This window comes from Staurois parvus, unplaced genomic scaffold, assembly GCF_062004578.1.
Source record: "Staurois parvus isolate SC_StPar_1 unplaced genomic scaffold, SC_StPar_1.0 ptg000931l, whole genome shotgun sequence".
Classification (NCBI taxonomy): domain Eukaryota; kingdom Metazoa; phylum Chordata; class Amphibia; order Anura; family Ranidae; genus Staurois; species Staurois parvus.
Window position 1 is genome coordinate 956,882 of NW_028318727.1, and position 13,776 is coordinate 970,657.

A 13,776-nucleotide genomic window follows, 5' to 3' on the forward strand; every position below is an offset into this window, starting at 1 on the left:
TCTTTTTTGCCGTTTACATGCCTTGTGTGCGTTTGAGCGCAGTGCAAAGAAGCAGAACGCTGAATACCCTGTGCTGGAAACAGCCCTGATGGTGACACAAAGCATTTTTGGACCTCATGTTTTATTTAGAGGTCAAAAACAGAGGTGAGCATTCATGTGGTGGATGCATAGCATAATAGTCATGTAACATTTTGAATATATCCTGAACATTTGACACAGCGGCGACTGGCAGCACCAGTTTATAGAGATTTTGTTTTATATTGTTTGTGAACAATTTTATGGAGGTTGCGCTACACCATGCATGTACGTTTTGGCTCCTCCCACCAGGCATGATCTGCCTGCATTGCACAGAGAAGCACATAGACTTAGTAATGATGTCACAGGGTCTAAAGTAAGATATGTCATAAAAATGAAGACGTTATCTAATAATTGAATTAGCATTTTGATGAGGAAGGAAGCAGAAAGGAGGAACCAGAAAGGCCAAAATATAAGCACGTGGTGGATGCATGCATGGCACAATAGTCATGTGACATTTTCAATATATCCTGCACATTTGACACAGCGGTGACGGGCAGTGTGATGGATATGGTAAAATGCCTATTTGGTTTCTTGTTGGATATATACATTTGTCTACATAACTACTTTTATACTTTTTTATGTTTCTAAATGTATTGTATGAATATATATGTGTTGTGTGTATATTTGTTGTCTGCTGGTCTTTGTAGTTCTCCTTGCTCAAGAAATGTCTGCTCACCAACCCCCTCCCATCGTGTGGACTTGAAGACAAAGGAATGTTTTTCTTTCTATAGATAAGACATTGGCCAAGATCACACCTATACTCTGAAGAAGGTTGTTTTCCTGTAGAGTGACCAATCAAAGACTAATATAATGTTAATGTTGTTCTCACGTGATGTTTGCGTCATCTCACATATATAAACTCACATTTTCATTCCAATAAATTAGAGAAGAAGTTTTCACAGACCTAACATGTGTCAATGTGAGTTTCTTTATATGTGTGCACACATTCCAGAGCTAGCTAGCAAAGATTAATTAGGCAGGAGCAGATAATCACCGGACACTTAGTCCTCATCTAAATCAGCAGCACCAGTTGTTTATGGATATTTTGTTTTGTATTGTTTGTGAACAATTTTAGGGAGGTTGTGTTACACCATGCATGTACGTTTTGGCTCCTCCCACCAGCCATGATCTGCCTGCATTGCATAGAAAAGCACAGACTTAGCAATGATGTCACAGGGTCTAAAGTAAGATATGTCATAAAAATGAAAATGTTATCTAATAATTGAATTAGCATTTTGATGAGGAAGGAAGGAGGCGCCAAAATATAAGCAGGATTAAAATGTGATCACATTCAGATGCACACCTGTAGAAAAAAAAAAAAAACACTTTTAAGAGCTACTTGTAATTGACATATCACTTCAAGGGCTGCGTCATCACTAGAACACTTTTACATTTTAAAAAAGGTTACCCAGAGTTAAAACATATCAGCGGTGTAAAAAGAAAATAAAATGGGCTTCCTGCAGAATGTGAAAGGTTGTTATATCCCGGTCAGACGTCTGGAAGCGTGACGCAAGCATGCAGATTAGTGAAGCGGGTATTGTATACATAGCGTGGATCTGGATCTATGCAGCTGTCAGTACAGAGGGGCTGAGTTGTTTTCATTCCACAATGAAGTACATGACATGATTGCCGTGTAATGTACATTCACCTAACCCGTCACTCTCAGCTGGAATGATCATCAACAGCCCGCTGTAAATCAGAACCCCTATTGAAACATGAACCGCATTCCTTCCCAAAGACTGCCAGTCTTTTATTAATGGGAGTAGAAATATTATCACATTTTGTCAGCGTGACATTGCAGCTTTTGCTAACGGCTCTACCTACATGTTGTTTTCACACTTTTTGCGTTGCGGTAATGCAAGGTCAAACGCAGGTATACGTGCATTCCACAAAAACACTGTTCCCTGCAATAGATGAGATATTATACTCACTTCTCATGGCCTGAGTCTCCTAGCTTTGCCCCATTTAACCCTTTCGCTGCCATTAATGTGACCCACACCTTATGGCATTAAGAGGGTTAAAACTTTGCTGCGGTGAGCCTGTTTTAGAATTGTACAGCTGACCCCTGGTTGTAATGTAGACATGAGCTAGTGAGCTCAAGGACCCTGCAGATGGAATTCTAGCCTCATGTAATATGTCTCCAACAACTCTTATAGCATGTTCGCAGTCTCTGACAGTCTCTTGCAGTATGTCCACAGCATCTGACCTTCTCTGTATCTTGCCTGCAGTCTATGATCATCTCTTGTATTATGGCCACAGTCGCTAATCGTCTCTTGTATTATGGCCACAGTCTCTGACCATCTCTTGTATTATGGCCGTAGTCTCTGATCATCTCTTGTATTATGGCCGCAGTCTCTGATCATCTCTTGTATTATGGCTGCAGTCTCTGATCATCGCTTGTATTATGGCCGCAGTCTCTGACCATCTCTTGTATTATGGCCGCAGTCTCTGATCATCTCTTGTATTATGGCCGTAGTCTCTGATCATCTCTTGTATTATGGCCGCAGTCTCTGACCGTCTCTTGTATTATGGCCGCAGTCTCTGACCGTCTCTTGTATTATGGCTGCAGTCTCTGATCATCTCTTGTATTATGGCCGCAGTCTCTGATCGTCTCTTGTATTATGGCCGCAGTCTCTGACCATCTCATATATTATAACTGTAGTCTCTGACCATCTCTTGTATTATGGCCGCGCAGTCTCTGACCATCTCTTGTATTATGTCTGTAGTCTCTGATCGTCTCTTGTATTATGGCCGCAGTCTCTGATCATCTATTGTGTTATGGCTGCAGTCTCTGACCATCCCCTGTACCATGTCTACAGCCTCTCACCGTCTCTTGTAGCATGTCTGCAGTCTCTGACCATCTCTTGTATTAGGTCTGCAGTCTCTGACCATCTCTTGTAGCATGTCTGCATTCTATGACCATCTCTTGTATTATGTCTGCGTATCTAACCATCTCTTGTATCATGCCCATAGTCTCTGAACATCTCTTGTATCATGTCTGCAGTCTCTGACCATCTCTTGTATCATGTCTGCAGTCTCTGACCATCTCTTTTATCATGTCTGCAGTCTCTGACCATCTCTTGTATCATGTCTGTGTCTCTGACCATCTCTTGTATCATGCCCATAGTCTCTGACCACCTCTTGTATCATGCCCATAGTCTCTGACTATATCCTGTTGTGTGTCTGCTGTCTGTCTCTGATAATGACTATTACCTGAATTTTATGAGTGGCTCTGTGCCTGAAGTGTAGCCCTTGACATCAGCAGACTACCAGAGAGGTGAGAACAATACCTCTTCTATTGCAGAGAACAGCTATTATCATTTTTGTGGGTGACAAAGGGTTTGTCCATACATGCGGCTACACTGCCACCCCTCTAAAAAGCGAGCTGCGTAAGATCAATATTCAGAGTGTTTGGAAGGAGGTGAGGAGACAATATGTTGTTTCCAGAATGCTTTCCCACCATGCTGCAACCCTGTGCACTGCACGTGGCTGCAGGGTGGATGCGGTGGGGCCCTGTTCACCTGCATGCGACGTGCCTTTTAATTTTTATTCCGTGGCACGGATACAGCCCTCAGTGACTGCATTTCTGTGTTTAAATGGCTGGTCAGGGGGGCAATAAAACCACAGCTCAACCACCTGCTTCTACTGTCACCCATGTGAAAGGCTGAGCTCAAAGGGGATTGGAAAAGTGGGTATTATTAATAATAAGGGATCCTCCTGCGCTCATGGGAATAATTGACAAAATACAGCTGCTGTCACTTAGCTGATACCAATAAGTGCAAAATAAAATTAAAAATTAGTGAAGCGCTTGTATCACATGAATACAATCATGTATCTCCATATAGTGTAATTATAAATCAAAGTGACCACTATATATAATAAATGTGTGTTGACTCCCTCTAGTGAAAAGAAAAAATATTGTCAACCAAAATAGCTAAATAACACACATTAGGAAACTAAATATATAGTGCATAAATCAAATATAATGAACAGAATATATATACGTGAAAACAGAATATTGGCCACATACAATGGTGTCTAAATTATACATAAATGATATATGCCATAGGTGAACAAGACAATATCAAAGGTGAAAAAAATATTCCATGCATGTGACTGTGCTTTAAGCTGGAACACACACGTGATCTCCACTTCTAAGTGCAAGTACTCTCCTTCAAATGGCAGCAATGCCTGCTCACCTCCCTTCCTCGACCCACACAGGGCCTCAAAGCAGTTACCACCTCAGTGGTGTATTCCTCTGGCAGACTCCTTATTCCTCCTCCTCTCTTATGCAACTCATAAAAAGACAAGAAAGCCTTCCATAGTGTAGTAAATTTAATAGGCAAAGTTAAAAATTACAAAGTTTTCCACTCACATGCTCCTTTCCATAAAAAAGCGTTTTTCCCAGCCTGTGGGTAGATATGCATGCACCTGGGGGAATCCAATATGGCCACTGTGTCCGGACATACGTCACCAGGAAGTAGACAAACCGACGCGTAGCGTCACGTGCGTCGTGACTTCATCAGAACCCTGATGAAGTCACGACGCACGTGACGCTACGCGTCGGTTTGTCTACTTCCTGGTGACGTATGTCCGGACACAGTGGCCATATTGGATTCCCCCAGGTGCATGCATATCTACCCACAGGCTGGGAAAAACGCTTTTTTATGGAAAGGAGCATGTGAGTGGAAAACTTTGTAATTTTTAACTTTGCCTATTAAATTTACTACACTATGGAAGGCTTTCTTGTCTTTTTATGAGTTGCATAAGAGAGGAGGAGGAATAAGGAGTCTGCCAGAGGAATACACCACTGAGGTGGTAACTGCTTTGAGGCCCTGTGTGGGTCGAGGAAGGGAGGTGAGCAGGCATTGCTGCCATTTGAAGGAGAGTACTTGCACTTAGAAGTGGAGATCACGTGTGTGTTCCAGCTTAAAGCACAGTCACATGCATGGAATATTTTTTTCACCTTTGATATTGTCTTGTTCACCTATGGCATATATCATTTATGTATAATTTAGACACCATTGTATGTGGCCAATATTCTGTTTTCACGTATATATATTCTGTTCATTATATTTGATTTATGCACTATATATTTAGTTTCCTAATGTGTGTTATTTAGCTATTTTGGTTGACACTATTTCTTCTTTTCACTAGAGGGTATTATTAATAGTATTAAAAATTACACAGAATTTAGAGAGTTTTCCCATCTTTACAAAAGATTTGCAATCAGCTTTATGTGTATTGATCTTTTTAAACCTTGCCCCCCCCCCCCCAGCTTTATATAAAGCACATTTTACTCACTTTAATCATTAAACCAAAAATAGACATTTTCTTACCCAAGTATGTCCCAGCAAATCCTAACGCCAGGAAGCTGGAAATGACCAGAACTCCGCCCACAGCGACGAGGGCCACCCCGATGTAATGATACTCTTGTCTTTTCAGGAATTCGGAGTGCGGCTGAAAGGTCATCGCTTCTGTAAAGCTGTTAAACGATTAAGAGCAACCAATGACATGACCAGGAGAAAAAAGAATCGCTGCATAATACCAGTAAAAGGTAACTGTGCTTTTAGATGACGCATCAACATCAAAAATGTAAAATGGTTTACATATCATACTTTACAGGTGTGGGGGAGGGGTGGGGGAAACCTCTACGGCTATCTTTTATTATTATATAGCAGTGGTCTCCAAGCTGCGGCCCTTTGCTTTCCTTTTTCCGGCCCTTGGGGCACGATTTCATCCACTGATACCAACAATCGGGCAGAATTCCCCCCATTTACACCAACGAAGGGAGCACAACGCCTTCCAATGACACCGGCGATGGGGCACAATTTCTCCCAGTGACACCAATGATGGGGTCCAATGGCATCAATGACAGGCCAATCTGACTGACACCAAACAATAGGGCATTATGTTTTGACTGGTTGCCAGAGTGATTTCTAGATTGTCAACACCTGTTAATTGATACAGGCAAGTTTAATTACAAATTACAGAAGCATCACAAACTAGGGCCGGCCATACATGGGTCATTTTTCGAACAATTTTTCATTCGAAAATCAGACCTAAAAATAATCGGATGATTTTCGCTTTGTTAGTGGGGCAATGGCACCGGCTGATTTTCGTGGTTCCTCCCCATGTCGTTTACCAGGCATGCTGTAAAATTTGTGAAAAACGACCGATTTTCGAAATCATTGGTGGCACCGTCGGATTACAGAACGAACAACGTTTTCGATCGAGAAAGCATTCGAAATTTGACCCATGCATGGCCTGCTTTAGAATGCAATTATTTCTTACAATTTTAAGAGGGTGCCAATAATTTTGTGCAGACCATTTTCGGGGTTTTGCGTGGAATGTGTCAGATTTGGCCTTTTGTTTCTCCACTTTTTTGTGTCCTACCAATACAAACAAAGGGAAATAAACATGAAAATGCTGAAACATTTGTAATTCCAGCAATTTTCTTGGTTAAGTGGTGCATTATCTGACAGAAATGCAGGAGTGCCAATATTTTTGGACATGACTGTCTATTGATTTTATTTTAATCCATGAGATCTCTTGAGTAATTTTGTACATATTTATTCAGCTGTAATAGTGTGCTGACATTTGGAAAAGTTTTAGAAATATTCAGAGATTAGATGTTTATTATAGGAAAGACTGGATCTACACTCGCGTTTTTCCACCTGACGTTTATTATCAAGTTGTATCTCCGTTATTAGCGTCCGGACCTTTTACAATCACAAAGTTTCCATTTCCCATGGATTTATTCTAGATGGAAATTACCAATAAAATGGACAATAAAATAATCCTTTCTCCTGTGCAGGGAAATTCTGTGTTTCCTTCCGAGACATGGAATATTTCCATTACAAGGACTTCATAATGTGGCCTTATGCTCAGATAGAACTCTGACCTCTAGTTTTGGATAGAGAAGGGTTAGTAGCCCGGGTAGTTTTTAATTGCGGTGTCCTCATTGAGAGTATTTATCTTCTCAGGTCTTCAGAGGAAATCCTCTATTTTAGGGTTGTTACCAAAACAGAAAAAGGACAAATTTTCCAATGGGGATGCTTGTTTTAGTGACAGCTGTTAAAGATGGGCTATTCCCTTACACTGGGGAGATTTCTACTCACTTCCTGTGATGTCTCCAGGACTGGAAATAAGCAGAGATCTCCACAGGGGTACAGTAAACACAGTAAAGGTTCTTATCTATGTACTGTATATATGTAAAAGTGGAGTTCTACTTTAACTGCTTCCCCGCTGTCCTATAGCAGAAATACTGCTACAGGGCAGCACAAAATCTCACACACACACACACACACACATATATATACACACACATTATATAAATATATACATATACACACATACACATATATATATATATATATATATATATACACACACATATATATATACACATACATACACACACACATACATACATATATACATATACACATACATACACACATATAATTTCACATTTCCGAAAGGGGGGCGTGTGCACCACCCTACCTGCACTGCCGTTGGCAGCTACAGATGTCGATCACCGGGTCCTTGCCGGAGATTTTCTGCTGGCACCTGACGTTTTGATGTTTGCTGAGAAACAGTGACAGGGAAGAGACCTGTGTGTGAACACAGGTCCCTCTCCTGCCAGCAGTAACATGCTGCTGTGTATTTCTCAGCACAGCATAATTTCTGCTGTGACTGCAGCATGTGTACAGCCCATAACAGCTGCATGTCAGTGTTCAGGCAAACGGTCAGGAGGTGGTAAAACCACGACTCAACCGCCTGGTTTTACCACCCCTGGCCACTCATGTGAACAAGCCCTTATCACAGTCGTGCATACAAGAGCCAGGCACGGCTCTCACCGCGTTAAGAAGTCTTCATGTATCCCCTCATTCCCCCTCCCTCAGGAATGCGTTCAGTGTAGCGGTCTATGCCATCCTTTTCCCAAATAAGGCAATAGGCTTGTCTGTTGTAAGAAGATACCAATTGATTTTTGTAGAAAAGAAGCTGTTATGCTTTGTGTGTAGTCAGAGAAGTGCGGACCGTCTGCGTTTTAACACCTAGCAGACCGAGAGAAAGGAGAATCGCGCTGTACCAACGAAACGGAGTGCGAGACCAGAAATCCCTTTTTAGCTCATCAGACTTGAAACTGTTTAACCCCAGGCATCTTTGTGGGCAAGTACTTATTTACCTAAACTTCTTTCGGTTATCAGTTTGCTGTGCTCTGTATATTTATACATATATATATACACACACACACACATATACATACATACATACACACATTTTATACAATATGTATATATATATATATTACATTACATCTTTTTTCTGTAAATATTTCTACTGCACCCTTTTGACCTTTTAGTAATAAATCTTACTTTCTGAAAGTGTTGAACTGTTTCTATAGCTCTTTAATGTGACTTACGAATCCCTGAAGTGCACTACTATGAGTGTTTAACCCTCTGTATAACCGGTCTGTAGAGATAGCGGTATACTGTCAATTAACCAATCATCCTAGTGTGTAGCTGAGTATCCTTTTCTCTGTATAAAAAGGAGGTGGTGGCAGTGTGAAGGGTTAATTGCGTAATTAACCTGACCCAGTAACAAATCGCATTCAGGCTGCCGGTACGTTGATTGTGGTCCAATTAGCTGGAAAACCGGTGTGCAGGGTGCAGCTGGGTGTGGCATTGTTACGCACCTGACATCGCGGTTTTAGATTGGCTAGTCCTTCGGTCACGAGTTTGGTGAGAAGGGCTGGGGTCTGACGCCATGCCCGTCACAGCCCTTACTGTTTATACAGTAGATTGCTTTTTCATACTAAAAATCGTTGGTACAAGGAATCAGACACAGGTCTGGTGAGCACTGCCTTATCTCTGTGGGTAGAATACTTCAACAATATAAGAACAGACATGCACATCAATAAGCGATCGTAATATATTCCCACTGGAATGAGTATATTAGGTGCTCAGCGAAAAAGTTTAGACAGCAATGAGTCATAAGTCTTCAGAGATGTGGAGTATGCCTGAAAACTTTTATGCTGCAGCGTTACATAATAATCTGAGGTGTGACGAGAGGCGAGGCAACCGCATGCATTCTGCCTAAATCTGTTGATGCTAAAAAGTTTTCCGCTTTCTCGTCTTTGAAAGTTGGGAGATTTTCTGCATAAAATAAAAATACATAAAAATGAATACATCAAATATTAAAAAGGATAACTAAACCCAAGAACATAAATGTAATATATTGCATCGCAGCCCTTGGATTTGGTGGCTGCATTTGTTTTTTATTTGTTTTTTAAAGCTAAGAACATTTTCATCAATACAGAATATACCTGATAATCTTGCCAGAAACGGAGTGTCCTTTTCCCTTCCAGGGGTGTATTTACCACAAGACAAACAAGGCCTTTGCCTAGGGCAGCATTTTTCAAAGGGACTCATGCAGCATGGGGACCAGGTCAGATCTGAGAGAGGCTGCAGGCTGCTTGATGGTGTATGCAGGGCCCGACTCTTGTCGGGGATGTCCGGAGCTGTGAAGTGGAGTGTCTTCTCTCTCTCGCTGGGGTGGGGGTGAGGGGTGGCCAGTGTATCGGGGGCAGTGGTAGTGGAAGGCTCTCTTGGGTGGTGGGGGGTTGGTCGGTATCAGGGTCTCTCCATGGGGGGGGTTGGGGGGCGAATTTTGTGTTGCCTAGGGCAGCACGAAGCCTAAATACACCGCTGGTCCCTTCCTGTGATCTGCACTGAAGAATAATTTCCTTTCTAGCTATCTTCTGTAGACCAGCAGTTGCATTGCCCCCCATGTAATGGAGATGAACAGATATGACATGTTTGCTGACCATACCAGAAGAGTAGCCTTCAGCCTAGTACACGGGCAAATGTCAGGCGGCATCGGCCAGTTCAATAGAAATCGGCTGACATTCGACCTGTGTGTACAGCAGCTGGTCCGAGAGGCTGGCTTCTGTTGAAGGGGCATGACCGAAAAAGCTGAGAGCGCTGACCAGAGTGTTCTGACAGGAGAACAGATAGTCAGTGCAGCAGCTCCCCCTGACCTGGCAAGTTTTTTTTTTTGTTCAGCCCGCTGAGTTGAACAAAAAAAAAAAAAACTAGTAGCGTGTACGAGGCTTAAGGTGACAACCATAGATCCCTCCATAGATACAGCATAGACACAGCATGGACACCCAGGGACATGGAGTGTGTTATTTTCAGGATATGAAAAAAACCCAAAATGAAGCATGAAAAAAATGAAGATAACACATCGAGCACTGGAAAGCTGGGGCACTATTACTCCTTCTGACACCAATGATGGTGCAGTATTCATTCCATTGGCACCAATGATGGGGCACTATTACTCCTTCTGACACCAATGATGGTGCAGTATTCATTCCATTGGCACCAATGATGGGGCACTATTCCTCCTACTGACACCAACGCTGGGGCAATATTCCTCGCCTGACAGAAACGATGGGCACTATTCCTTCCCCCGACACCAACGATGGGGCACTATTCCTCCTTCTGACACCAATGATGGAGCACTATTCCTTTCCTGACACCAACGATGGGGCACTATTCCTTCCCCTGATACCAACGATGGGGCACTATTCCTTCCCCTGACACCAACGATGGGGCACTATTCCTTCCCCTGACACCAACGATGGGGCACTATTCCTTCCCCTGACACCAACGATGGGGCACTATTCCTTCCCCTGACACCAACGATGGGGCACTATTCCTTCCCCTGACACCAACGATGGGGCACTATTCCTTCCCCTGACACCAACGATGGGGCACTATTCCTTCCCCTGACACCAACGATGGAGCACTATTCCTTTCCTGACATCAGCGATGGTGCAATATTCATCCCATTGACACCAACGATGGGGTATCATTGCTTCTATTGACACCAACAATGAGGCACTATTCACCCCATTGATAATGATGGAGCACTATTCCTCCCACTGACACAAACAATGGTGCAGTATTCATCCGATTGACACCAATGATGGGGCACCATTCTTCCCAATTGACAATGATGGGGCACTATTAATCTCATAGACACCAACAATGGGGCGCTATTACCACTGACACAAATAATTGGATTCTGTTCCTTTCTCTGACACCAATGTTGGAGCACTGTTCCTTCTACTGACACCAACGATGGGGCATTATTCCTCCCATTGATACTAACAATGGGACACTATTCTTTCCACTGACACCAACGATGGGGTACTATTTCTCTACCTAATACCAGTAGCACACCAAGGACTAGTAAGCTGCAACATATTCCATTTTTGGTTTAGATGCACTTTAACTGTTAGCCTAGAGTTCAGCTCCATGACATGACATGGCAAGAGTAACTACACAAAACTGCTTGCAACCATCCAGAGCCAGTTGTTAATCTTTGGTACTGCTAGGAAATTGTTGCAAGGTTCTCAGAGGCATTAAGACATGGCTTGCTCCAGTAAATAGGCTAAATACAGTTTTTATCATATACCAAGCTACATGATGGAAGTTGCATGAAAATCTGACTATAGGACATATATGACTGTAACACACAGCCAGTTTACCAGGATTATGTTTAGATTTGCATTCCATGTGTTTTTACACATGACAGGTCCTCTTGTGCTGAATGTCTATATGTAAACAATGACAGATGTAACAAAGCAGAAAACCACAGAGCGTAGCCACTTCTACGGCTGCATTAAATTATCCATTCACACAATGACTATGTACGTTGAAGGTCATCATGGTCGGCAAACAAAACATTAAGCCTCATGTGACCTGGAGAGAGAAGTAAGAACAGACAAATACTTACAAAATAATAAAAAAAAATATGTTCAAGGTATTCGAATAATCTAGTCAGGGAAATCCAAAAGTCCTCCAGATACTGAGAGCCATGCTAGCCAATAACTAAAAAGCATACTAGGGCTTGCTGTTCCACAAACGTTTGGAGTAACAGATGCACGTAATCAAAGGCCTTCCCTACTTTAGATACATCAAATCCACCTCGAGCCTCAAACATTAGATTTTACTAAAAAACATTCACTGAGTAACTAGAAGACAAAAATGAAGCCAGTTGTAGTCTGGCTGCCGGCTCCTTTAAGCCACCCAATAGATTGTTCCTTTCTGTTGCACGTCAGTGCTCCCTGCCATTGGTGGACAGTGCCAGAGGGTAAAGTGTCCCCTGTATAGAGAGAGATACAGCCATTTTGAGGAGACCAAGGCTGGAGGAGGACTGCCATGGGGTGTATGGGCAGCCAAACTGTGAGCTTGTCCTTGGTCACAGGGAAGATAGGACTCCTATTGGTTGCAGCCACAGCTAGAGACTGGACCATACACTATATTGCCAAAAGTATTGATACAGCCCTCCATTCATTGAATTCAGGTGTTCCAATCCCCTCCATGGCCACCGGTGTATGAAATCAAGCCCCTAGGCATGCAGACTGCTTCTACAAACATTGGTGAAAGAATGGGTCGCTCTCAGGAGCTCAGTGACTCCAAGCGTGGTCCCGTGATAGGTGGCCACCTGTGCAATAAGTCCATCCGTGACATTTCCTGGCTACTAAATATTCCACGCTCAACTGTTAGTGGTAACAACAGCAACTCGGGACACGAAATGGTAGGCCACGTAAAATGACACAGCGGGGTCAGCGTATGCTGAAGCGCACAGAAGTCGCTAACTGTCTGAAGAGTCAATAACTAAGGACCTCCAAACTTGGTGTGACCTTCAGATTAGCACAACAACAGTGCATAGAGAGCTTCATGGAATGGGTTTCCATGGCCGAGCAGCTGCATCCAAGCCTTACATCACCAAGTACAATGCAAAGCGTCGGATGCCGTAGTGTAAAGCACGCCGCCACTGGACTCTAGAGCAGTGGAGACGTGTTCTCTGGAGTGATGAATCACACTTCTCTGTCTGGCAATCCGATGGATGAGTCTGGGTTTGGTGGTGGCCAGGAGAACGGTACTTGCCTGACTGCATTGTGCCAAGTGTAAAGTTTGGTGGAGGGGGGATTATGGTGTGGGGTTGTTTTTCAGGGGTTGGGATTGGCCCCCTAATTCCAGTGAAGGGAACTCTTAAGGTGTCAACATACCAAGACATTTTGAACAATTTCATGCCCCCAACTTTGTGGGAAGAGTTTGGTGATGGCCCCTTCCTGTTCCAACATGACTGCGCACCAGTGCACAAAGCAAGGTCCATAAAGACATGGAGGAGCCAGTTTGGGGTGGAGGAACTTGACTGTCCTGCACAGAGTCCTGACCTCAACCTGATAGAATGTCTTTGGGATGGATTAGAGCGGAGACTGCCAGCCAGGCCTCCTCCCCCGACATCAGTGCCTGACCTGACAAATGTGCTTCTGGAAGAAAGGTCAGGCATTCCATACTTTTGGCAATATAGTGTGTGTGTGTATATACGTATATATTAGTGTGTGTAGCAGGCATTTGAGACTGCAGACATGAAAGGGTCACGGGACCTCAGTAATGGGCATAGCAGACACAACACCTCTAGAAGGTTGCTTATCTGATATATTACAGCACTTTGTCACAACCTCAACTGTTTGCTTTCTGCCTGAGAGGGCAATACATTAGATGTGCTGGTTATGGGTCCACCCAATCCGCCATCTGCTTCACTGGATCACATGACCGTCAGCCTCAGTTGCGGGTTTGTAAGCAGCAAAGAGTTTCATCTCTGCAGAGGCAAACA

The 13,776-nt window shown here is 43.1% G+C and overlaps 1 protein-coding gene across 3 annotated transcripts in view; it reads right to left on the reverse strand.

Annotated features, from left to right (window-relative positions):
• The window catches only part of PEMT (phosphatidylethanolamine N-methyltransferase), a 168,148-nt gene that overhangs the window by 80,695 nt on the left and 73,677 nt on the right, over positions 1-13,776 (reverse strand). For all 3 annotated transcript variants that reach the window (XM_089656728.1, XM_089656729.1, XM_089656727.1), the window contains exon 4: positions 5,418-5,563. In XM_089656728.1, coding sequence (XP_089512854.1) covers positions 5,418-5,563 — 146 coding nt within the window. The remainder of the gene's footprint in view (positions 1-5,417; positions 5,564-13,776) is intronic.